The sequence below is a fragment of the Rhinopithecus roxellana genome, chromosome 8 (genome assembly GCF_007565055.1).
Source record: "Rhinopithecus roxellana isolate Shanxi Qingling chromosome 8, ASM756505v1, whole genome shotgun sequence".
Lineage (NCBI taxonomy): Eukaryota > Metazoa > Chordata > Mammalia > Primates > Cercopithecidae > Rhinopithecus > Rhinopithecus roxellana.
The window spans coordinates 55225570-55250292 of record NC_044556.1 but is presented as its reverse complement, the minus strand read 5'-3'; the positions used below and the strand labels follow the sequence as shown (position 1 = coordinate 55250292).

Genomic DNA, 24723 nt, shown 5'->3' with positions numbered 1-24723 from the left:
CGGGAGGTGGAGCTTGCAGTGAGCCGAGATCCTGCCACTGCACTCCAGCCTGGGCGACAGAGCAAGACTCCGTCTTAAATAGATAAGTAAATAAATAAAATACAAAAAAAAAAAAAAAAAAATGAGCTGGGCGTGGTGGCAGGCGCCTCTAGTCCCAGCTACTCGGGAGGCTGAGGCGGGAGAATGGCGTGAACCTGGGAGGTGGAGCTTGCAATGAGCCGAGATTGCGCTGGTGGCAGCGCCACTGCACTCCAGCCTGGGCGACAGAGCGAGAGTCCGTCTCAAACAAAAAAACAACTGTTTAGAAAGCCTTGCAGTTAAATGTTTACGAACTTTGTATGACCACAGAACTTTTTTTTGGCCCATATAATGGCTTTCAACATTCTGAGGAACAAGTGTTTGGAAGAATACTCTTTGAGAAACATTAATCTAGATGTGTGGTCCTGAGGAAAAGTTGTATCTATTCATTCTGGAAGCTTTTGTATACGGTATGGGGCCTGTGGCATTCTAGAGAACATTGAACATTACTCCTACCATCACCACACAATAGAATCTGATTTTCTGTCACTGGAATAATTGGAAAACAGGTTCCATACTGTGGGTTTTGAGAAGGGTAAAGATGGGGCATAAGGGTAGAAGCGCTTTTCTCTAGAATCATGCTGAGAGGAGGTGTCCATTCCTTTAGGTGGAATTACTTTCTGACACAGGAACTGTTAATGTCCTGTTTACTGAAATTCCTTTTTTTTTTTTTTTTTTGCTTTGTCCACAGATGTGGGATCTAGGAAAAGGCCTGAAGATTCCCCAGCTCTACCAGTCTGGAGTGGTTGTCCTGGTTCTTACTGTGTTGTCTTCTATGGGGCTGGCAGCCATGTGAAGAACGGAGGTTCCCAGCATCATCTTCCTACACCTTATTACATTTATCCATCTTTCTGTTTTTCATTCTTATCTCCAGCCTGGGAAAAGTTCTCCTTATTTGTTTAGATCCTTTTGTATTTTCAGATCCCCTTGGAGCAGTAGAATACCTTGTAGACCATAATAGTGGAAAAGGGTCTAATTTTCCCCTTGTTTCTAAAGATGGGGTGGCTGCAAAAACTCCCCTTTTTTGCCCACAGCTTGCCAACTCTGGAAGCAGTTATTCTGTCTCCATATTGGGCTTTGATTTGTGCTGAGGGTCAGCTTTTGGCTCCTTCCTGAGACAGTGGAAACAATGCCAGCTCTGTGGCTTCTGCCCTGGGGACTGGGGGTGAGGCTTTGGGTGCCACTGCCTGTGGGTTGCTGGCTTAAAGGACAATTCTGTTCATTGGTGAGAGCCCAGGCCATTAACACCTACGCAGTGTTATTGAAAGAAGAGAGGTGGGGGTGGAGGGGAATTAGTCTGTCCCAGTTAGAGGGAGATAAAGAGGGCTAGTTAGTTCTTGGAGCAGCTGCTTTTGAGGAGAAAATATATAGCTTTTGACACAAGAAGAAGATCCAGAAAATTATTGAACATATTAATGGTTATTTCTTTTTCTTGGATTTCCAGAAAAGCCTCTTAATTTTATGCTTTCTCATCGAAGTCATGTACCCTTTTTTTCTGAAACCGAATTAAAATACTCATTTTATCTTTGACTCTCCTTGAAATCTAGAGAAACCAAGAAAATGGCTGTTGGGAGGGAACCAATTTCCTCCTCTTCCCTCGGGTCTCAGGCATTTACATCCTCCCTCTCCCTGCAATCTGACCTTTCCCAGGAGGGAAACAGTTTTCCTACATCTCATCATTGGAGAAGTTTTCAGGGAATCAGATAAAACTTAGCCAGATATTTAAATATCACACAGAAGCCTCAGAGAAGGAAGGAGGGAAAGAAAAGAAGTGATGCATGTAAAGTGCTTTTGGGTTATAGGCACCAAAATCCCATTAAGGACTGATTATAAGCTTCATGGGACAGTTCAGCAAATTATGATTCAGTGAGGGGCACAGAGGACCAGTGTTGGTGACAGCTAAGGGATGGTGACCTGAAGTTATAGGCTTAGGGTGGATGAAGAATAGAGATTTTTTAAAAAAGAAGGGATTGTTGAAAACCTGGCAAAAGTGTATAATTTAATGAGAAAACTTGATGCTTTTAAAAATGCAGATAGGCCAGGCTTTACCAGGCATACTGTTTTGATAGTTTTTGGGAACTCTGGAATAAGAGACCTATCTCGTGTGTCACTTTTGAGTTGCTGGCCAGCCAGTTAAAGCCATGGGTCGAAGAGGGGAAATGGTAACTGTCTGGTGTCAATTGGATAGGAAGACCATAGTTAAGGTGGGGACCTGCTCTTTTAACAGTCTTCATTCAGGGTCCCAAATAGTATTTGGCTTTAAGTAATGATTGATTTTCCCTTTTTACTAGAGGGGTCCTGGGAAGTCCTTGTGCCTTTCCTCCATTTTAAACCAGCTGTTCTCTACTTTATCCTTGGAATGAGGGACAAGTGATCATGAGAGAACACTTTGTCATTGGGATGGGGAAAGGTTTGGCAAGGGCATTGAATTTAACAGCCAGTACCAGGAAAATGTAAAATGGGGTCAATGATGAACAGATGTTGGAGGCTGGAAAATGGGTAGGGCAGTTGAATTTTTTGGTGGTTTCCTACCATTTGGGTGATTGAAGCATGGTAGTGGGTGGGTGGGTGGTGTGACAGAGCATCATGTTTGTTATTCTGCCTTAAATTTCTACTTACCATCTTTGTTTGTCTTCTCTGTCTTCTAATCACTTTAATATCTTCAATTTTCAAACTATATTTGTACTTGGGCTTAGATAGGAAGTCTTACAAAAGCATAGTATCTTCTACTTTGGTTTTCCCTACGTTTTCTTCCCCACCTTCTCCAAACACACATATACATACTCTACTCAACAATTCTACTTCTGATTTTGTAGTTGTTAGTTGTGCATGCTCAGGATAAAAAACAAGTGGGTAGGGTTGAGGGACTGGTTCTTTGAGGTTCTACCCTTTTTCCATGAATCAGACCAACTTTCTCTTGGTAATTTCTGGAGTATAACTGACTCAATTCTTGTAAAAATGTGTTCCACCCAAACCACTGTATGTTCTTTTCCTACTTTATTTTCCCCCACCTTCCTTCTCCTAATTGGGTTACAAGAGGCAGCCATAGCAAGAGTGGAAAATCCAGATCAGTAAAAGATTCAACAAACAAAGTTTATTTTCCAAATTTGTTTTTACTCCAACCCCAAAATTTCCCTGTTTCACAGTTCTGACTGGGAGCTCTTGTTTATTTCACTCGGTCGCTATACAGGTTTTTCCATGTGTGGCCACTTGGTCCATATGAAATTCCAGGTTTGTATTTCTGGACCTCAGCTAGATTAGGCCCTGCCCAGAGTTCTAGCATACGTGGACTTCCAGGTGGGCTCTTAGGATCTGGCTGGGCTTTGGGGACCTGGAGTATGACCTGCAGAGGGGTGTGAGCTTCGGAGTTCATCTGGGGAATTGAGGTTGGCAGCTGGGGAGCTTGGAATTATGGTTGGACTTAGTGCTTGTTGTACAGTCTTTGTGATAGACTTCTTCCTGAGTTTCTTCTGACTGTCTGGATCATGGGGCTGTCAGTGATAGAGTGGAAGAGACAGTCATGTCTCTGGTCGGGCCCAGATCATTCCCAGTGCACCTCAGGATTCTAACTCCCTTTCTGCCCATACCATGGGCAGTAGATCAAGCTTCAAATAAGGAAAGTTAAATTTGATTTCTCTAACCACCCTCCCCCACCTTGAGATTAGATAATTTTCTACTGTTGGGGGTGAGATGTCCTTAGCCCATCCCTTCAGGCCTCAGGTGATTAGGACTAGTCAGGATAAGACGAATTGGTTAGAGGTTCCCCCTGCTGGGTTAGTGGTGGCATAACAGCAGACATTTTTTGAAGTTGAAAAGAAATTGAGACAACAGGGTTTTGGATTAGATGGGAAGAATAGATACCTTGCCTAAGATTTCAGGACGCAGCCCATTGGAGGCCTTGAGTAGATCAGAATTTTTCTGTATCCATTTGGTGAGGGAGGCAGCACCAGCAGTTGTACGGGAGGTCAGGGTCACCCGAGCAGGGGGTATCTTCAGAGGCATTTGCCAGGTGCCCATGAAGGAACCCCAAGGATTTGCCTGAAAATGAAAAGGGATTCCTCAATAGGCCTTCTCACTCCTGGTAACTGACTTAGACCTCTGTTAGTCTTATTTCCATTCTTTAGGAATGCATGGTTATGAAAGAAGACTGAAAGCATAATCTTCCCACCCTTCCTTATCCCCCTCCCTCATTTCGGCTTTGCAGGCCTTATTTTTTTTTTTTTTTTTTTTTTTTTGAGACGGAGTCTCGCTCTGTCACCCAGGCTGGAGTGCTGTGGCCAGATCTCAGCTCACTGCAAGCTCCGCCTCCCAGGTTCACGCCATTCTCCTGCCTCAGCCTCCCGAGTAGCTGGGACTACAGGCGCCGCCACGTCGCCCGGCTAGTTTTTTGTAGTTTTTAGTAGAGACGGGGTTTCACCGTGTTAGCCAGGATGGTCTCGATCTCCTGACCTCGTGATCCGCCCATCTCGGCCTCCCAAAGTGCTGGGATTACAGGCTTGAGCCACCGCGCCCGGCCGCAGGCCTTATTTTTTCATCCCCTTTACTCTGCCAACTTAAATTCTGCATCCTTAGGCTGAGTGTGGCAAAGGAGTACCCACTGCACAAATGTCATCACCTGAAGGCTTTCTTTTATACAGATCATTGATCAATTTAAGAACTGAAGGGTGCTAAACACAACTCTATCCTGTTGGGTAAGCTGGCCGGAAGTTCAAGGGCTCTTACATTACAACATGAATTAGATTAAACTTTAATTTTCCTGATAATGGCTGTGAGAGACTGCACATCTCCCAGTTCTATGCCTCAATTATTTGCCTTTCTTGATAGGAATGAAGATAGTATCTCACCTTGGAACGGGGCACAGAAGGCAGTAGATGACCACGATCATTGGCAATAATTTGAGTGTAGCCTTCATGAGAAGAGATGCTCTGGGGTACAAGTGGGAGAGAGAAATGTTTCTGAGTGGGAAAAAAGGAGTATTTGGGGAGCTTGGTCAGAGAAGGATATGGGAGTTTAGAGAAGGCTAAAAGGAGTTAATTGACAGGGAGAGCATGAGGCTGTCTTGTAGGTGCACTGAACATGGAATACCTCTTTTGTTGGCTTAGCCGGAGACCAGTTCTGCAGATAGTTGGATGAGAAAGCCTTTTCATACTGTGGAGAGAAAGATAAGTATCCCTGTGAGACTTCAAGGCCCCAAATCCAGGAAATGATGACTAGGCACAATTCTTTAGATTTGAAGACCAAAGGCCTGACCAACCATGTAGGCTTTAAGTCACTATGACAAGGGTGTAATTTGTTTGGTCTAGATGTGTGCTGTCCAGCATGGAGCCAGTAGCCACATGGAGCTGTTGAACACCTGAAATATGACTAGTTCAAATTGAGGTGTTTTATAAGTATGAAATGTGCTGAATTTTGAGGTTTTGTCTTTTTCTTTCTTTTCTTTTTTTTTTTTTTGAGACAGGATCTTGGTCTGCCACCTGGGTTGGCGTCAGTGGCACGATCCTAGCTCACTGCAGCCTTGGACACCTGAGTTCAAGTGATCCTCCTCCCTCAGACTCACAAGTAGCTGGGACTACAGATGCATGTCACCATGCCCAGCTAATTTTTTAATTTACTTGTAGAGATGAGGTTTCACCATATTGCCCAGGGTGGTCTCAAACTTCTGGCCTCAAGTGATCCTTCTGCCTCAGTCTCCCAAAGTGTTGGGATTACAGACGCGAGCTACAACATCCAGCAGGTTTTGAAGATTTAGTACAAAAAAAGAATGTCTGATTATAATTTTTAAAATATTGATTAAATGTTGAAATAATATTTAGATTTATCAGGTTAAATTCAATATATTTAAATTTTATGTTTTAAGTTTTTCATGTAGCTACTAGAAAATTTAAAATTACATTTGTGGCTCACACTCTTTTTGTTGGGCAGCACTGGTCTAGATCAGGAGTTGGTAAACTATGGCCTATGGGCCATATCCGTATTGCTGCCTGTTTGGGGATGGCCAGAGAGTAAGGACGATTTTTATAGATGAACATTTACAATTGATTCAGTAAAATGGAACACTAACTTTGAATCCCAGTTAAGTGAAATGTTTTCTCAACTCCCAAAATTCCATTATTTTCATTAGTGGTACAAAAAAATTGTACTCAGTTATATTTTGAATTTGTCAAAAATTTTATGGAAAAATGTTTTTCTTTAGTTATGTAAGTAGCTATAGAATATTTTTGACTTTGCCACTTGGCCTAAGCCTAAAATTTTTACGCTCCACCCTTTTACAGAAGAAAAAAAAATGCCAACTTCTGGTTTACACCCTACAAATTTAACCCAGAGATACCTTTGGTTCGCCCCTGGGCTCTATCCCTGAGGAGGTAAAATATTATCTCACTCCACTCTCAGCTATCTGTTCAAAGATCAGAATCCTATGAGAGGAGACAGTCCAAAGATAGAATCTGAAAAACAAAAGTAAACTTTAAAGAAATGGAGAATGGGAACTTACCTGGTTGGCACTGTAGTTAGTGGCCATGATCTTGTGCTGTTTACACTCGTTGCTTGGCAACTGCAGAGGGCCGACCTCCTGGGACTACCTCCCAATCAGCAGAGGCTGCCTTTCCCTTCTGGTTATTATTATTCATTTCCTTGGCTCACACTGCCCCCATTTGTTTTCTCTGGAACTTAGATTCATTTTTATTTTAGAGACGGGAAAGACTGGGTAAATGTGAGAAAATTAGCTGAATAGTAGCTACTCTTTTTCTGGCATAACTTACCCCTGCTTAAGAACTTCCACGTGGCCTTTGATTGGGGTTTTTAACCACTTTAACAAACGATATAACCCTGAGAGCTATGTTTGTTGGACAACATGGTGTAACGTACCACAGGATGCAGAGCCAGATACTGGGGTTTGAATCCTTATTCAACATGGGAACATAGGAGCTATATGACAGTAAACAACTGACTTGTCTTCACTAAATTTCTATCAACTTGTTTGTATTGTGGAGATTATAGAGCCTGCTTTTACAGGGTAAGTGAGATAAAATGAATAAAGTGTCTTGACAATATCATAGCATAGTAGGTATTCAATACTAGTGAGATCCTGTTTATAAGGCTCACTACTTTATCAGGCAGAATAACAAAGGAACAATATTTAAAAAGCAACTAGCTCAAATCTGTCCCCAGAAGGAAAAACATATCCTGTCCTTGGTCCTTAAATAATTTCCTCTGTCACTGTCTTAGAATCACAGCACCTAAGAACACAGGTGTTTAGTGTTGACTGGAATAAAATGGAATCGGGTACTGGTGCAGGGAGATTGAGCAGGAATGAAGAGAGAAAGTCACAGAGTGGAAAGTATCAGGTTTGGAGACTTCAACGGGGGGTGCCAGGACATGAGCCTAATATTTGTGGGACGAGGAAACCCCTCTGAAACTCATCTGAAATGGTATTGTAATACCAATCTACGACGTGGCTAGGAGAATTAATGAGTAAGCAGAACTGTGCTTTGTGAATTGTAAAGTGAATTTATATATAAGGTGTCAAGATGAAAGGGAAAAACAAAGAAATAAGTTGCCCAAAGATATCATTAGGACCAGGAGAGCATTATACAGTAGATCCAGGCCGGACATAGTGGCTCATGCCTACAATCCCAGCACTTTGGGAGGCCAAGGCAGGTGGATCACGAGATCAGGAGTTCGAGACCAGCCTGGCCAACATGGAGAAACCCTGTCTCTACTAAAAATACAAAAATCAGGCAGGTACGGTGGCACATACCTCTAATCCCAGCTACTTGGGAGGCTGAGGCAGGAGAATTGCTTGAACTCGGGAGGCGGATGTGGCAATGAGCAGAGATCACACCACTGCACTCCAGCCTGGGTGACAGTGCGAGACTCCGTCTCAAAAAAAAAAAAAAAAAGTATGTCCATCAGTCCCTTCTCTTCATTCTTCACCCAAAATCTTCATCTTAAACCAACACACCAAGTATAAGTGCACTCTTATGCTTCTGCAGATGGAGGGAAGAACAGCTCTTGTTTTAGAGGCTCTGGAGTTAATACCTGGATAATGTGAGATCTCGAAAGATAACTCATGTGCTTAGTCCCTGTGGTTCTTATCTCTGTCTAGCGTGGTGGAAGAGAGAAGAGTTCTTTAAGGACCAAGGACTATCTTTGCTCTAGGATATCCATTTTGGCCCTTTAAGCTGCAGTGATAGGCTAGCATTATTTCTCTTAGAATTTTCAGTTGGTATGCCTCCTCCTGCTTTTCTGATAGGGATGTAATGATAAATGATGACTATACTCATTTTTAAAAGTTAACTAGTTTTTGTTCAATTGCAAAAGTAACATACATGGAAAAAAGTTTCATGTTTACAGGATGGTCAGTGAAAAGTAAATCTCCATTTGATTTCAACTCTCAGTCTTGCTCCTCAGGGCAGCTACTGTTATTCATTTCTTGTATCTCCTTCCAGAAATATCCTATGCATACAAACACTAATGAGAGAGCTGTCCACATTGCTTTTTGATTTGCTTTTTTGACTATCTTGGGGATTATATTTTTATCATAATATAGTATTCCATTTTGGGATGCACCATAGTTTATTCAGACCCATATGGATGACCATTTAGGTTATTTATAGTCTTTTGCTATTAAGGACATTGCTGTAATGAAAAATCCCTGTGTATCTTTATGAACATTTATGTATGAATTTTTATGTACATATGTGATCTGTAGGATAAATTTTTAAAAGTACATTGCAAAGTCAAATGGGTTTGTGCGTTTAAAATAAGTAGATAATGTCAAATTACCATTGAAATACATTGCACCAGTTTGTACTTCTACCAATGGTGTATGATGGCGTGTGAGTGCCTAGTTCTCTCCTTTCTTTTCAACATCATTATCGTTTTTTCTGTTTTTTTTTTTAGTCTAAACTAATTTTAATTGAACTAATAGAATTGAACTAATAGAACTAATTGATTGAACTAGTAGAACTAGTTAACTGAGCAGTTACTATGTACATGCCAGGAACAGTTCTAATTGCTTTATTACATTTTCTCATTTAGTTCTCAACCCAACCAAGGAAACTGGAGAATACACAGTGAGGAGTAGAGCCAGGATTTAATCCCAAGTATTCTGACTCTAGAGCCAGCAGTTTTAACCATTAATATTGCTTGTTAAGCTGTAGGTTGAACAAGGTGTATAATTTTATTTTTTGTTTTTGTTTTGAGACAGGGTCTCCCTGTCGCCTAAGCTCTGGAGTGCAGTGGTGCCATCAATATCCTGAGCTCAAGCAATCCTCCCACCTCAGCCTCCCAAGTAGTTGGGAGTATAGGCATGAGCTACCATGCCCAGCTAATTATAAAAAAAAAAAAAAAAAAAATTAAGTTCGTCTTCTCTTGAACTCATGGCCTCAAGTGATTCTTCCCCTTTGACCTCCCAAAGTGTTGAGATTACAGGCACCAACCACCACGCCCACTCAACATGGTATATCATTGTTTTAAATTTGCATTTCTTTAATTAGGGTGTTTTTATGTGTGTATAAACCCTTTTTAATTTTTTTCCCCCTGATAATGGCCTTTAATGTTTTTTGCCACTTACTATTGGGCTGTTGACTTTTTTTTCTTTTTTTTTGAAACCAGGCCTCCCTCTGTCACCCAGGCTAGAGTGCAGTGGCATCATCTTGGTTCACTGTAACTTCTGCCTCTCATGTCCAAGCAATCCTCCCACCTCAGCCTCCCAAATAACTGGAACTACAGGGACGCACCACCACACCCAGCTGATTTTTAAATTTTTTTGTAGAGAAGGGATTTTGCCATGTTGCCCAGGCTGGTCTTGAACTCCTGGGCTCAAGCCATCTGCCCACCTCAGCTTCCCAAAATGCTGGGATTACAGGCTTGAGCCACTGCACTCAGCCTGTTGACCATGTTCATTAATCTGTTTGAACTCCATATATTAAGGAAATTAGTCCTTTGTCAAATATGTTGCAAACATTCCCTCCAGTTTGTCACTTAATTTCGTTTTGTTGGTGGTTTTTCTGTTTTGTTTTTGTTTTTGTTTTTCTGGGGGTTGTGTTTTTTTTTTTTTTTTTGCCATGGACATGATTTTAGTACTTACGTAGTAGTCAGATGTATTACTCATTTTTTCTATGCTCTGGATCTTATGCTTTGAATGGCTTTTTGTAAATTCCAATAGTTTAAAAATAATTGACCCCTCGCTTCAGTTTTTACATTTAAATTTTTGTTCCTTCTGGAATTTTAGTGAATGTGGACAAGGTTATGCTTCAGTTGCCTTAACTAGTTGCCTTGGCATCATTTATTAATAAGTTTTCTTTTCCCCTACTGATTTGAAATGCCACTTTTAATGTATTCCCTAACATATTTGTGTCTGTTTCTGGATCCTGTAACCCATTGTTCTAGAGAGAAAGGTGATTGTTTTAGATTATTTGTCTCTCTGATACCTAAAATCCAAGGTACACGCTGGGCACAGTGGCTCACGCGTGTAATCCTAGCACTTTCGGAGGCTGAGGCAGGCAGATCAGTTGAGGTAAGAAGTTCGAGACCAGCCTAACCAACACGGCGAAACCCCATTTCTACTAAAAATACAAAAATTAGCGGGGCATGGTGACACTTGCCTGTACTCCCAGCTACTGGGGAGGCTGAGGCAAGAGAATCGCTTGAACCCGGGAGGTGGAGGTTGCAGTGAGCCGAGATCCCGCCACTGCAACCCATTCCAGGCGACAGTGAGACTCCATCTCAAAAAAAAAAAAAAAAAAAAAAAAAAAAAAAAGGGCCGTGCGCGGTAACTCGCGCCTGTAATTCCAGCACTTTGGGAGGCCGAGACAGGAGGATCACGAGGTCAAGAGATCGAGACAATCCTGGCCAACATGATGAAACCCCCGTCTCTACTAAAAATACAAAAATTAACCGGGCGTAGTGGCGCGCGCCTGTAGTTCCAGCTACTTGACAGGCTGAGGCAGGAGAATCGCTTGAACCCGCGAGGCGGAGGTTGCAGTGAACCAAGACTGCGCCACTGTGCTCCAGCCTGGTGACAGAGTGAGACTCGGTTTCAAAAAAAAAAAAAAAAAAAAAAATCCAAGGTACAATCCTGGCTTGATCCTATGTGAATTCTTCCATTTAAGATTTCAGGCCGGGTGCAGTGGCTCACGCCTGTAATCCCAGCGCTTTGGGAGGCGGAGGCGGGCGAATCACAAGGTTAGGAGATTGAGACCATCCTGGCTAACACGGTGAAACCCCATCTCTACTAAAAATACAAAAAATTAGCCGGGCGTGGTGGTGGTGGGGCGCCTGTAGTCCTAGCTACTCGGGAGACTGAGGCAGGAGAATGGCGTGAACCCGGCAGGTGGAGCTGGCAGTGAGCCGAGATCGCATCACTGCACTCCAGCCTGGGCGACAGAGCGAGACTCCCTCTCAAAAAAAAAAAAAAAAAAAAAAAAAAAAAAAAAAAAAACAGAAGATTTCACTAGGAAATTGTAATATCAGTAGTAACAGGCAATTTTAAGCTTCTAATAAAAGTGTATTGAATTTTAGCCTTTCTTCAGATGAACTGGTTGACTTCAGGTACAGCAGATGGTCTTTTACTAGGACCAGATTTACTTCTTCCAAAGTTGGAAGGGCTCTTTAAAGGCCTTTATATATGCCTTAAGATATTTTTTTCCGTTCACTTAAGTTCTTTGATGACTGAAACTAAACCATTAAGAAATCTTTTATTTGGATGGAGATTATCTGCTATTGAAGTACAAGTTTAACCTGTAATCTATAGGTGATGCATACATTGGACCTAAGTGAAGGTAACCACCAGCATGAGTACTAGAGTCGGATTGCCTGGGTTAAATTCTGGCTCTGCCTAAATGTATGGCCTTACACAAGTTAATCTTTCTGGGTCTTAGTACCCTTATCTGTAAAATGGGGATAATCTTAGTTTTGAGCATTAAATTTATGTAACATGCTAATAGGGTGCCAGATGCATAATGAATGCTCAATTATTTTAGCATTATTATTGGCCTAAGACTGCCAAGAAGTATATATTCAGGTTACCTTAAACAAAAAAGGGGAAATGGGGAAATTATAATTAATAGGAGTATTTAACAGATTCCAAAGGCAGGAAATATAGTTTGGGCCTCAAAGGATACTAGAATCTGGAAGATAGAACATGATCAGAAAGATTTTCTGTTTCTTCTTTATCATCTGTTTCTCACTGCCTTTATTCTTTTTTTTTTTTTTTTTTTGAGATGGAGTTTCGCTCTTGTTGCCCAGGCTGGAGTGCAATGCACGATCTCAGCTCACCACAACCTCCGCCTGCCGGGTTCAAGCGAGCGATTCTCTTGCCTCAGCCCCCTGAGTAGCTAAGATTTTAGGCACGCACCACCACGCCCAGCTAGAGACAGGGTTTCTCTATGTTGGTCAGGCTGGTCTCGAATGCCTGACCTCAGTTGATCCGCCCACCTCGGCCTCCCAAAGTGCTGGGATTACAGGCATGAGCCACTGCGCCTGGCCTCCCATGGCAATTTTTAAAACCAGAAAAAATTATTAGTAACCCCTTCATAGTAAAAATGGGGCATTTATCTCATCTATTACACAATTTAACCACCTGCATCACTCTCTCTAGTTATACCATCAGCTCTCTAAGGTTTCTTCTAAGTAGTTCCAAGGTCCCCTGCATGTCACCTCACTAGGTCAGGTGTTAATGGGTCTTGGATAGGAGACTTGGCTTTTGCCCCATTTCCTGGGCTAACAGGATTTCATCCAACCAAGCTACTGGCCAAATTTTGAACTATTCAAACACCCTGGCTTTTGTAGATTTCCTTATAGGAAATGAAGGCCTAGTTCTAATCGCTGAAAAGATGCATGGCTACAAATGTAAAAGCTATAGTTTCAAAACTTCTCTATAGAGTTAAAATAGCTGATCCAGTTTTCTTTCCTGAGACTAAGGCTCCCTCTGTTGGAGACTGCTGTTACATCTCTCCTTTCCACCAACAATACCACAAAAGAATAATCTTGATAAGATCACCTTCCTGAGGAGCCAAAGAAGAAGCTTTGTATACTCCCCACATACTGCCTATGGGGTAGCCCTCTCTGCAGCATTCATAGACCTGTAACACTATTTCTTTTTCTTTTCTTTTCTTTTCTTTTGTTTTTGTTTTTTTTTTTTGAGATAGAGTCTTGCTCTGTTGCCCAGGCTAGAGTGCAGTGGCACGATCTCAGCTCACTGCAATCTCCGCCTCCCAGGTTCAAGTGTTCCTCCTCCTTCAGCCCCCCTCATAGCTGGGATTACAGGCACACACCAGCGTGCCCTGCTAATTTTAGTATTTTTAGTAGAGACAGGGTTTTGCCATATTGGCCAGGCTGGTCTCGAACTCCTGACGTCGGGTGATCCACCTGCCTTGGCCTCCCAAAGTCCTGGGATTACAGGTGGAAGCCACTGTGCCCAGCCTTTAACACTATTTCTTAAAGCAAAAAGACCAAAGAACAAGCTTTAAACAACCAAAATGACTGAAGAGACATCAATATCTCTCACTAGTGGTGTGAATTAAATTTGTTTACTTGCATAACTAAGAATAAATGGTGGTTATAATGGCACCAGTATAGGATATCATGGCTGTGTGTTTTGACAATATACAGGTTGACCATGAAGTCTGGAAATAGATACTATTATTTTATCATGGATTTTAAATATATCAATAAACCATTCATATGTATTCATTAACTTTTCCACATTTCTTTGCAATCTTGTAAATATAGTACAACTATCAATGAAGAGAGATTAGGGGGCTGGGCAAGGAGGCTCACACCTGTAATCCCAGCACTTTGGGAGGCTGAGGCGGCGGATCACTTGAGCTTAGGAGTTCAAGACCAGCCTGCATGGTGAAACCCCATCTCTACTAAAAATACAAAAATTAGCCAGGTGTGGTGGTACATGCCTGTAGTCCCAGCTGCTCGGGAGGCTGAGGCACGAGAATCGCTTGAACCCCAGAGGCAGAGGTTGCAGTGAGCCGAGACCTCACCACTGCACTCCAGCCTGGGCGACAGAGCAAGACTCCATCTCAAAAAAAAAAAAAAAAAAAGTAGATTAGGGACAGTACGTGAGAAATAGAATAAGCTGTCTGTCAGACACAGACATTAACCAGGAGTAAAACGATTTTTCCTCAAGGTAGGTGCTAAGGAGAATAACAGATTACTAGATAATTTCAATGTTGCTCATATAAACAATAGCCAAAAAGAGAGAACTTATGTATTGTACAGAACTATTAGGATAAAGGTATCCATGAGAACAAAAATACAAACTCTTCCTAAACAAACACCAAAGACATGTTTCAGACTGGGAGGGATGGCGGGACAGGGGAGGAGGAAGCAAGTGAAACAGGTGAAACAGGGGAGGAGGAAGCAAGTGAAACATGGTGAAAGACTTACATATATAAAACAAAATTTGTAAGGCATATCTGCGGCCACACATACTGATAATATCAATAGATATGGGGCCGGGCGCAGTGGCTCACTCCTGTAATCCCAGCACTTTGGGAGGCTGAGGCTGGCGGATCACAAGGTCAGGAGTTTGTGACCAGCCTGGCTAATATGGTGAAACCTCGTCTCTACTAAAAATACAAAAATTAGCCGGGCGTGGTGGTAGGTGCCTGTAGTCCCAGCTACTCAGGCGGCTGAGGCAGGAGAATCACTTGAACCCGGGAGGCGGAGGTTGCAGTGAGCCGAGATCATGCCACTTTACTCCAGCCTGGGCAACAGGGCGAGACTCCGTATCAAAAAGAAAGAAAGAAAGGGTTTAAAGAAAGAAAGAAAGAATGGGTTTACCTACCTATTGAAAGAAAATAGTTTTCACGTTAACAAAGCAAAATCCAACACTGTGCTGTATAAAAGAACTACATCTAAGAAGAGTTTCAGGAAGCCTAAATAAATGACTAAGAGATGTACTAGAATTTATTCCTAAATGTAAGCAGGGGTTGCAGTTGTAATTATCCATCAAAGTAGAATTCTGACTAAAAAGCATTAAAAGAGAAAGAAATTTTAGCCACAATTTTTATAAAAAAGATAATGACATTTTATACAAGGAGAAATAGAAGCACACTGTAATGGGAGGACTAACAAATCCCTCAGATCTAGAAAGATCAAGTGAACAATAAATTAGGATACAGAAGACCTAAACAACATAATAAATAGATTATTTAAGTAGATTTAATAATATTGAACTCTGAACCTTAACAATAGAGAATACATCTTTTAAAAAAAAATGCATAAAGGGCTGGGTGCGGTGGCTCACGCCTGTAATCTCAGCACTTTGGGAGGCCGAGGCAGGCGGATCATGAGGTCAGGAGTTCGAGACCAGCCTGGCCAACATGGTGAAACTCCGTTTCTACTAAAAATACACAAAATTAGCTGAGGATGGTGGTAGACGCCTGTAATCCCAGCTGCTCAGGGGGCTGAGGCAGAATTGCTTGAACCCAGGAGGCAAAGGTTGCAGTGAGCCGAAATCGTGCCACTGGACTCCAACCTGGGCGACAGAGTGAGACTCCGTATCCAAAAAGAAAAAAAAAAAATGCATAAAGCATTCACAAAAATGTGGCACATTCACATCCTAAGCTACAAAGAAAATCTCAATATATCCAAAGTGAAGAAACAATAATTCAAATAGTATTCTCTGGCCAAAACCTAATACAATTAGACAAATCAAACAATAAAACCAAAAGGCCTCTTCCAAAGGGAATTATATTTGCACACACTCACACTCACTCTCCCATACATTTCCCCTAAAGGAAATTTCAGAACGTGTTAAACCACTCCTGGGGAAATGCAAAATAAATTGCAGGGTTTTTTTGTTTTGTTTTGTTTTTCTGACAATGCAAGCAGCTGGGACTATAGATGCACACCACCACGCCCAGCTAATTTTTGTATTTTTAGTAGAGACGGGGTTTCACCAGGTAGGCCAGGATGGTCTCCATCTCTTAACCTCCTGATCCGCCTGCCTCGGCCTCCCAAAATGCTGGGCCTGGCCTAGTGTGCTTTTTTGTTTGTTTTTCATTACAAAAAGAAAAAGGGGCCAGGCATGGTGGCTCACACCTGTAATCCCAGCACTGTGGGAAGCCAAGGCGAATGGATCACCTGAAGTCAGGAGTTTGAGACCAGCCTGACCAACATGGAGAAACCTCGTCTCTACTAAAACTACAAAAAACTAGCTGGGCATAGTGGCGCACGCCTGTAATCCCAGCTACTGGGGAGGCTGAGGCAGGAGAATCACTTGAACCCGGGAGGCGGAAGTTGCAGTGAGCCGAGATCGAGCCACTGCGCTCCAGAGCAGTGACCATCTCAAAAAAATATATATATATAAAATAAAAGAAAAAGGGGCCGGGCGCGGTGGCTCAAGCCTGTAATCCCAGCACTTTGGGAGGCCGAGACGGGCGGATCATGAGGTCAGGAGATCGAGACCATCCTGGCTAATACAGTGAAACCCCGTCTCTACTAAAAAATACAAAAAAACTAGCCGGGCGAGGTGGCAGGCGCCTGTAGTCCCAGCTACTCGGGAGGCTGAGGCAGGAGAATGGTGTAAACCCAGGAGGCGGAGCTTGCAGTGAGCTGAGATCTGGCCACTGCGCTCCAGCCTGGGCGACAGAGCGAGACTCTGTCTCAAAAAAAAAAACAAAAAACAAAAAACAAAAAAACAAAAAAAAACAAAAAAAAAAAAAAAAAGAAAAAGGAAGCTGAGCTACAGATTAAACAAACATTTCACAGAGAAGGAAATACCAACAGCCAGCTGTGGTGCTCATGCCTGTAATCCCAGCACTTCGGGGGGATCACTTGAGGCCAGAACTTCTAGGCCAGCTGGGCAACATAAATGAGACCTCATCACTACTAAAAATCAAGTGATTACCTTTAGGGAGAGAAAAGGGGTAATATGGAAGGTGTGGGGGTAGATGATAAACTTATTTAAATATGCCTGGTTTTATAGCTTTTATTTTGAAACCCATGTATTTTACATAGTTATAAAACAAAATTAAATTTTAAAAAAATTCTAAAATAAATAAATACATAAATTCTCTTCATTTTTACAACAAAAAGTTTTTTAAAGAAGAGATCCTGGCCGGGCGCGGTGGCTCAAGCCTGTAATCCCAGCACTTTGGGAGGCCGAGACGGGCGGATCACAAGGTCAGGAGATCGAGACCATCCTGGCTAACACCGTGAAACCCCGTCTCTACTAAAAAATACAAAAAACTAGCCGGGCGAGGTGGCGGGCGCCTGTAGTCCCAGCTACTCGGGAGGCTGAGGCAGGAGAATGGCGTAAACCCGGGAGGCGGAGCTTGCAGTGAGCTGAGATCCGGCCACTGCACTCCAGCCCGGGCGACAGAGCGAGACTCCGTATCCAAAAAAAAAAAAAAAAAAAAAAAAGAAGAGATCCTTGGCTATAGTAGAAAAGCTAGAAAAGCTATATAAACAATACCTGTACTTCCTCTCAACTTGACACAGAGCATATTGTTTTCTTTCTTGAGATTAAGTCTCCCTCTAGTGGAAATTAGTTTTACAACTAGTCCCCAACATCCAGCACTTCAAGGGAAAAAATCCTTTGCCTATTTCCTCCTGCTGCTGTAAAATTATATATTTTAGGTATCAGAGTCTTGAGAAGAAGGACGTGGTAGAAGATACTGAGCAATGGGATAGTAAAGAGTTGGGGACAGAGTTAAGTTTTATGAGGAATTAGAGATATGAGAAGCTCTAGGAGCCAAGATTTGGGTTATTCAACTCAGAATGGGGAAGGAACCTCAGCTTCATGATGGTAAAAAATTCCACCACCTCTGCCCAGAAAAGGGTGATTCACATCCTGATATCACTGTGTACTCAGGGAAATAGCTCCCTACAAGGCATTGCATTAGGGAGAAACTATGGTGAGGAACAGTGATGAGCAGGGCATGAAGAGTGATTGTCCTAAGCCAGATATGATGTCCTGAAGGTGAACTCCAGGACCTCCTGTCCCTCAGGACGATCCCACAGTCTCACTGACCACTGAGGCCAGATGCATAAAAGCTTTGCCTTCCCAGAGACTGATCAGGGGAAAAGGTACTGGCACAGCCTCTTCAGCTCCTGGCACGGAGGAGCAGAGACTAGCCCACATTGAAAGTGGCCCCTTGGGGGATGATGGGTGGATCCTTGTGTCCTGGGCTACCCTAGGTCTCATCTGATCTTGCATAGTGAAAGCTACTCATGGGAGAACTCCCTTAGCAGGGAAGCCGTTAGAGTGAAATCTTTCCTAATATTGACTCCGGTTTGTGGAAGTATATGCCATTCTTCTCCACTCTCTGTAGCACTGTGGTCTTACCCTCTGCAGAGAATGTTTGTTGGTTGCCACCTCAGCATATATCTTCCACCACCTTTACAATTTTTGATTAGAACACAAAAAGAAATGAAGACTAAAAATGGCCCAGTTTCCTAAGATCGTTTTCTGGTCCTATAAAATCTAATTCCTTAATGCAGCTCTGTGGTCCTGCTCTTTTGCATATCTAGCTTGAGAATGCTGTCCAGGAAGGGACTCATTTGAAGAATTATTTCTGCCAATTCTCACATCTTTCTTTCTCTTGCCTTCACTTCCTTCTTTAAGAGGTGAATTTCCAGACACATTAAAATTCTGGAGGAAAAAAGTGGGCTAATTAGGTGTGGTGACCCTTCCTGGATGCTAAATGTAGCATAATTCTCTATGAATCCATCAACAAAGAAGATAGGCCATTGAGGAAGATATCTCTGTCCCCAAACATATTGGTTGCTAAAGGCCAGCCCCCAGACCATAATTCCTAAAGTAACAAAAGGTAATGTGAACCTTATATAATGGAATGTTATTCAGCCTTGAAAAGGCAGAAAATTCTGATACATGGCAGAACATGGATGAAACTTGAGGACATTATGCTCAGTGAAATACGCTAGTCATGAAAGGACAAATGCTGTATGATTCCACTGATATGAGGTACTTTGAGTAGCCAAAATCATAGAACAGAAATTAGAAGAGTGGCTGCCAGGAGCTGAGGGGAGGGGTGATCAGGAGTTATTGCTTAATGAGTACAGAATTACAAAAGAGTTCTGGAAATGGATAATGGTGATGGTTGCAAAACAATATAAATGTATTTAATACCATTGAGCTGTACACTCACAAATGGTTAGGAAGATAAATTGTATGTTATGTAATGTTACCACAATAAAATAAATTGGGGAAAAAAAGCAATATGACACTTACTGAGGACTGCCAAGGAGTAATGAAAGGAGATACCAGTGACTGATGCCAGGATGAGATCTTGTGTCTCCTTTTTTTTTTTTTTTTGAGACAGAGTTTTGCTCTGTTGCCCAGGCTGGAGTGCAGTGCCACAATCTCAGGTCACTGCAACCTCTGCCTCCTGGGTTCAAGCAATTCTCATGCCTCAACCTGCCGAGTAGCTGAGATTACAGGTGTGCACCACCATGCCCAGCTAATTTCTGTAATTTAGTAGAGATGGGGTTTCACCACATTGGCCAGGCTGCTCTCGAACTCCTGACCTCAAGTGATCTGCCCTCCTCGACCTCCCAAACTACTCCTAAATTTTACCCTCTCCCTTGTCTTTTGTCAGAAATTTTGCCCAGACTAATTTCCTAAAAAGTCTAGATCAAATTAAAAAACTAAAAAAAGAAGCTAGACTACAGCCTATCTAGATCAGTGTTATTAGTCGCATCATCAGCATATGTGATTAAATTAAAATGTAACCAAAAATGTTTTAACTTATTTTTGCAACAACCAAATGTAAAATTAGAATAATAATAGCACATTTTGCATATGAAAAAATTGAAGCTTAGGAAAGTTAAACAATTTCTCCAAGAACACACAGTAAGTTGTAGAACCAGTTACTAAACTCAGGTAGTCTGGCAAACCCCCACACCAGCCTGTTCCCAAAAGCCCAGACCCTAAAATCTGAAATCTCTAGCCTTCATCTAATTTGATTGCTTAAACAAATTGAATAAATTTATTTCCTATGGGAATGCTCAGATGTTTAATTTCCTTTTTTTTTTTTTTTTTTTTTTTGAGATGGAATTTTGCTCTTGTTACCCAGGCTGGAGTGCAATGGCGCCATCTTGGCTCACTGCAACCTCCGCCTTCCAGGTTTAAGCGATTCTCCTGCCTCAGCCTCCCTAGTAGCTGGGATTACAGGCATGTACCACGACACCCAGCTAATTTTGTATTTTTAGTAGAGATGTTGGTAGAGATGTTCTCCATGTTGGTCAGGCTGGTCTCGAACTCCTGACCTCAGGTGATCCACCTACCTCAGCCTCCCAAAGTGCTGGGATTACAGGCGTGAGCCACCACGCCCAGCCTATTTAATTTCCTAATGTTTACTGAGACTCTTCGAGTGGGAGAGGGATACAATATACAGCATTCCTCAGTTTATTTAGCCACTGAATTTATTTTTTGTAAGCATCTCAAGGAACTTGAGCCCAAATTTTGCAAAACTGCATGTAATATACAATGTTGCTTTTGTTCACCTTTTCCAGCTACTTTAAGAGAATTTTTATTTTATCTCATTTAGAAAAATTTTTAAATTAAGATATTGAGAACTTGATTTGCCCAAGATCATAATCAGTTAATACTGGAGTCAGAATTAGAATCTAGGTCTGGCCACAATTTCAGGTGTCTTCTTTTAAAGTTATTTATTTTTAAACTTTTTTTTTTTTTTTTTGATACAGGATCTCACTCTGTCACCCAGGGTGGAGTGCAGTGGCACGATCGAAGCTCACTATAGCCTTGACCTCCCCAGGCTCAGGTGCTCCTCCAATCTCAGCCTCCCGAGCAGCTAGGCCTACAGGCTCACACCACCATGCCTGGTTAATTTTTGTATTTTTTATAAAGACAGGGTTTCACCATGTTGCCCAGACTTGTCTCGAACTCTGGGCTCAAGTGATCTGCTTGACTCAGCCTCCCAAAGTGCTGGGATTACAGGCATGAGCCACCACTCCCAGCCTGAAGTTATTTTTTTAATTATAGAAGGAATACTAGCAGATTTCATTCTAGCAAATCACACAATACCAAGCAGTTACCTAGGTGAATTAAGTAAACCCCATGACAGTAAGTCTTTGTTATCTATTTCTCTATAACCACTTCAAAATTTAATGGCTGTGGCAGGTTGTATTTTTCTTTCCTTCTTTCTTTCTTTCTTTTTTTTTTTTTTTTTGAGAGGGAGTTTCCCTCTTGTTGCCCAGGCTGAAGTGCAATGGCGCAATCTTGGCTCACTGCAACCTCCACCTCCTGGGTTCAAGCGATTCTCCTGCCTCAGCCTCCCAAGTAGCTAGGAGCCACGTTAGCTGCACCACCACACCCAGCTAATTTTGTATTTTTAGGAGAGATGGGGTTTTACCATGCTGGTCAGGCTGGTCTCGACCTCCCAACCTCAGGTGATCCGCTCGCCTCAACCTCCCAAAGTGCTGGGATTATAGGCGTGAGCCACGGCGCCCAGCCAGGTTGTACTTTTCAAGAGGGTTGTAACAAGATATTCCATACCACATGCTCTTCTTAAATGTGACACTCCTCCCATTAAGAGGTGGAGTCTATATTCCCTCCTCTTGAATTTGGGTGGGCCTGTAAGGTGGAAGTGAGGCAAGTTCAAAAAAGGTTATACATCTTCCACTTGATTGTCTTAGGAGTGACTCAGAATCCAGCCACCTTGGATATAAGGAAGCAGAGCAACCTCATGGAGAAACCGCATAGGTGTTCCTACTGACAATCCTAGCTGAGATCCCAGTCAACAGCCAGCATAACTTCAGACATATGTTGAAGTAAAATAAAATGGAGACCAGGCCTGAAGAATCTCTGAGCAGACAAAACCAGTTAGGCCTCATAATTGACCTCAACCTTGATTTACAAACACAAGGGAAACTTATGTTGAGCCATTTCTTGTAAATGCCTGTATTAAAGAAAAATAAAACTTAAGCTCAACCAGTTGGAAACAGCCAAAAACTTAGATAACTAGGGACTTTCCAACAAGGTGAATGAATGAATAAGGCAACTATATAATTGCAATCAATCAAATTATTTATTTTGCTTCCACATTTACTCCATAAATACTTGCCCCTGATGATTTGTCATGAGAAAAATTAAACTTCTTTCGGTTTGGTATTTCCCGATTCATTAATTGCTTCCTACTCGAATAAACTCTTAAAACTTTTTTTGTGCCTTAGTTTACCTTTTACATAGGTGAATGAGCAATTCCAAATGATTCCAGCCCCAAGCTTTCAAGTCATCTCACGCTTCCAAGTCTTCTCAGCTGAAGTGTCAGTGATTCTGAAGCAGAAACAAGTCATCCCCACTATACCCTTTCCAAATTTTTGACCCACAGAATCCATGACATAATAAACTGGTTGCTGTTTTATACCAGTAAGTTTGGAGTGGTTTGTTACACAGCAACAGGCAATTGGAACACTCCCTTATCTTCCCCAAGGTAGCATCTTGGTGAAGGTGGAGCAACCAATGACCTAGAGGTAGCAGAAAAAGGAGGCAACTTCAGGTCTCTGTGGCTGGACTCTGGCACCCTAACGCTCTCAGATGTGTTGGGCTGGCCTTGTCCCTGGGTACTTTGTGCTGAGCAAGGTGCAGCTTTTTTCTGCTGGGCCTTTTGGAGTATCAGCCTAACATGAACCTCTCAAGTTCATGGTCTCATACCATTCTATTTGCCTCTAGTCCCTGCCCAGTGGGCTTCCTTGTCTTATTCCCAGACTTCTACAAAAGACATTTATTCTTGTCTAGGTATCTTCCCTTGGAAGGAGATGGGAGTCAAATCTGTTCAAAATCCATTCCTCTCTCCACACCCCCAACTCCTGATAGGGCTGGGTGAAGTTCTCACCACCTACTCCTAAGGGTTTTATTTATTTTTATATTTTTATTTTTTTTGAGACAGAGTCTCGCACCCACGTTTGAGTACAGTGGTGTGATCTCAGCTCACTGCCAGCTGTGCCTCCTGGGTTCACACCATTCTCCTGCCTCAGCCTCCCGAACAGCTGGGACTACAGGCGCCCGCCACCATGCCTGGCTAATTTTTTATATTTTTAGTAGAGATGGGGTTTCACTGTGTTAGCCAGGATGGTCTCGATTTCCTGACCTCGTGATCTGCCCGCCTCAGTCTCCCAAAGTGCTGGGATTACAGGTGTGAGCCACCGCTCCCGGCCTCCTCAGGGTTTTAAAATCCATTCCTGGCCGGGAAGCACATTCTATGTAGGACTGGTTTCAAGTGATGCATCAGTGTAAAAAGGGATTTGCGGGCAATCAGTATAAATTATTTGGGTTTGGATCTAGCTCTGTCACTTAATATAAGGGGATCTCAGGCATGTCTCTACAATTTTATTTCTTCTTCTGTAATACCTTGATAATGGCTACTTCATAAGATTATTAAAAAGATTAGAAAGTAAATGTAAAGCAGTCCAGGCACGGTGGCTCACGCCTTAATCCCAGCACTTTGGGAGGCAGAGGCGGGTGGATCACCTAAGGTTGGGAGTTCGAGATCAGCCTGACCAACATGGAGCAACCCCGCCCCCGTCTCTACTAAAAATACAAAATTAGCTGGGTGTGGTGGCACATGCCTGTAATCCTAGCTACTCGGGAGGCTGAGCCAGGAGAATCGCTTGAACCTGGAAGGCGGAAGTTGCAGTGAGCCGAGATCGCGCCATTGCACTCCAGGCTGGGCAACAAGAGCCAAACTCCGTCTCAAAAAAAAAAAAGTAAAAGTAAAGCAAAAGTTAGTTACGATTAGAAAATGCATATCAGCAAATTAAAGACTCCAAAAGCTATTTAATCAAAGGGAATTGCTTAATTCTGCCGTATTCCAAATTTTCCTGCTTGATAAATTCACAGAACCCTTTCAAATGAAACACCAATAATTAGGATTAGGGTGGAGACGGAGGAGCTGGAGTGAACAGGACTCGGCTGGAACACGTCCACGCACGAGTATGAGGTGAGGTGTTCAGGTCAATGGGAACGCCACTCCCCTCGGGAGGACACGGCAGTCTTTTCGTCCTCCTGGGGCTGAACCCGGGACGTCTACACGAGGCTAATGGGACAGCTGTTTCTCCGCTCCCTCGTCACAGCCCGCGCGTGCTCCGCTCCGCTTCCCTTCGACCTGCGTATTGCCAGTACCGTCTCCATCTTGTCCAGCTCCCGCTGTCGGGAACTGAGAACAGCCTTTCCCAGACTTCCGGTTTCGACTCACTAATGACGGGAAAGCTCCGGACACTCTTGCGAGACGCGGGGAGAGAAGCGGGGCGGGGCGCGGCGAGAGTAGGGGCGGGGCGCGGCGAGAGTAGGGGCGGGGCTCACGATGATGGAGGACAGAAGGGCGGGTAGGGGCGGGGCGAGAGGAGGTGTGCGACGGGAGGAGGGGCGGGGCTCACAGTGACGGAAGCAGAAGGGCGGGGCGGGACGTGAGGAGGGGAGGGACCAGCGGAAGCGACGGAAGAGAGGAGGGGCGGGACTAAAGGAGGGACGGGACGAGAGGAGGGGCGTACGAGTGACCTAGGCAGAAGGGCGGGGCGCAAGAGCGACTGAGCACTACGCGGGTGAGAGGAGGGGCGGGGCGTGGGAGTGACGGGTGTGGGAGTGACGGGGCGTGGGAGTGACTGGGTTCCCAGAGACCCGAGCCGGAGGCGAGGCGAGGC

At 43.1% G+C, this 24723-nt stretch overlaps 2 protein-coding genes across 7 annotated transcripts in view; one reads left to right on the top strand and one right to left on the bottom strand.

Annotated features, from left to right (window-relative positions):
- The window catches only part of SDHC (succinate dehydrogenase complex subunit C), a 51954-nt gene extending 48788 nt beyond the window's left edge, over window positions 1–3166 (top strand). For 2 of the 4 annotated variants that reach the window (XM_010367143.2, XM_010367142.2), the window contains one exon: window positions 770–1620. In XM_010367143.2, coding sequence (XP_010365445.2) covers window positions 770–981 — 212 coding nt within the window. In that variant the 3' untranslated portion in view covers window positions 982–1620. Of the gene's footprint in view, window positions 1–769 lie in introns of all 4 variants that reach the window. The other 2 variants (XM_010367140.2, XM_010367141.2) reach the window with 2 other exon arrangements.
- CFAP126 (cilia and flagella associated protein 126) lies at window positions 3151–24307 on the bottom strand. Of its 3 annotated transcripts, none has more exons than XM_030936581.1 (7): window positions 24206–24307; window positions 22263–22360; window positions 6569–7956; window positions 5164–5226; window positions 4923–5003; window positions 3940–4116; window positions 3151–3569 (listed from the first exon to the last, which is right to left on the bottom strand). In XM_030936581.1, the coding sequence occupies exons 3-7, from the start codon at window positions 6593–6595 to the stop codon at window positions 3384–3386; spliced, it is 534 nt and encodes a 177-aa protein (XP_030792441.1). In that variant the 5' UTR covers window positions 6596–7956; window positions 22263–22360; window positions 24206–24307; the 3' UTR covers window positions 3151–3383. The 3 variants fall into 3 exon arrangements, with proteins under 3 accessions (XP_030792441.1, XP_030792442.1, XP_030792443.1); XM_030936582.1 differs by having other exon boundaries at window positions 6569–6743; XM_030936583.1 differs by lacking the exons at window positions 22263–22360; window positions 24206–24307 and having other exon boundaries at window positions 6569–8872.
- Between the last annotated feature and the right edge of the window lie 416 nt (window positions 24308–24723).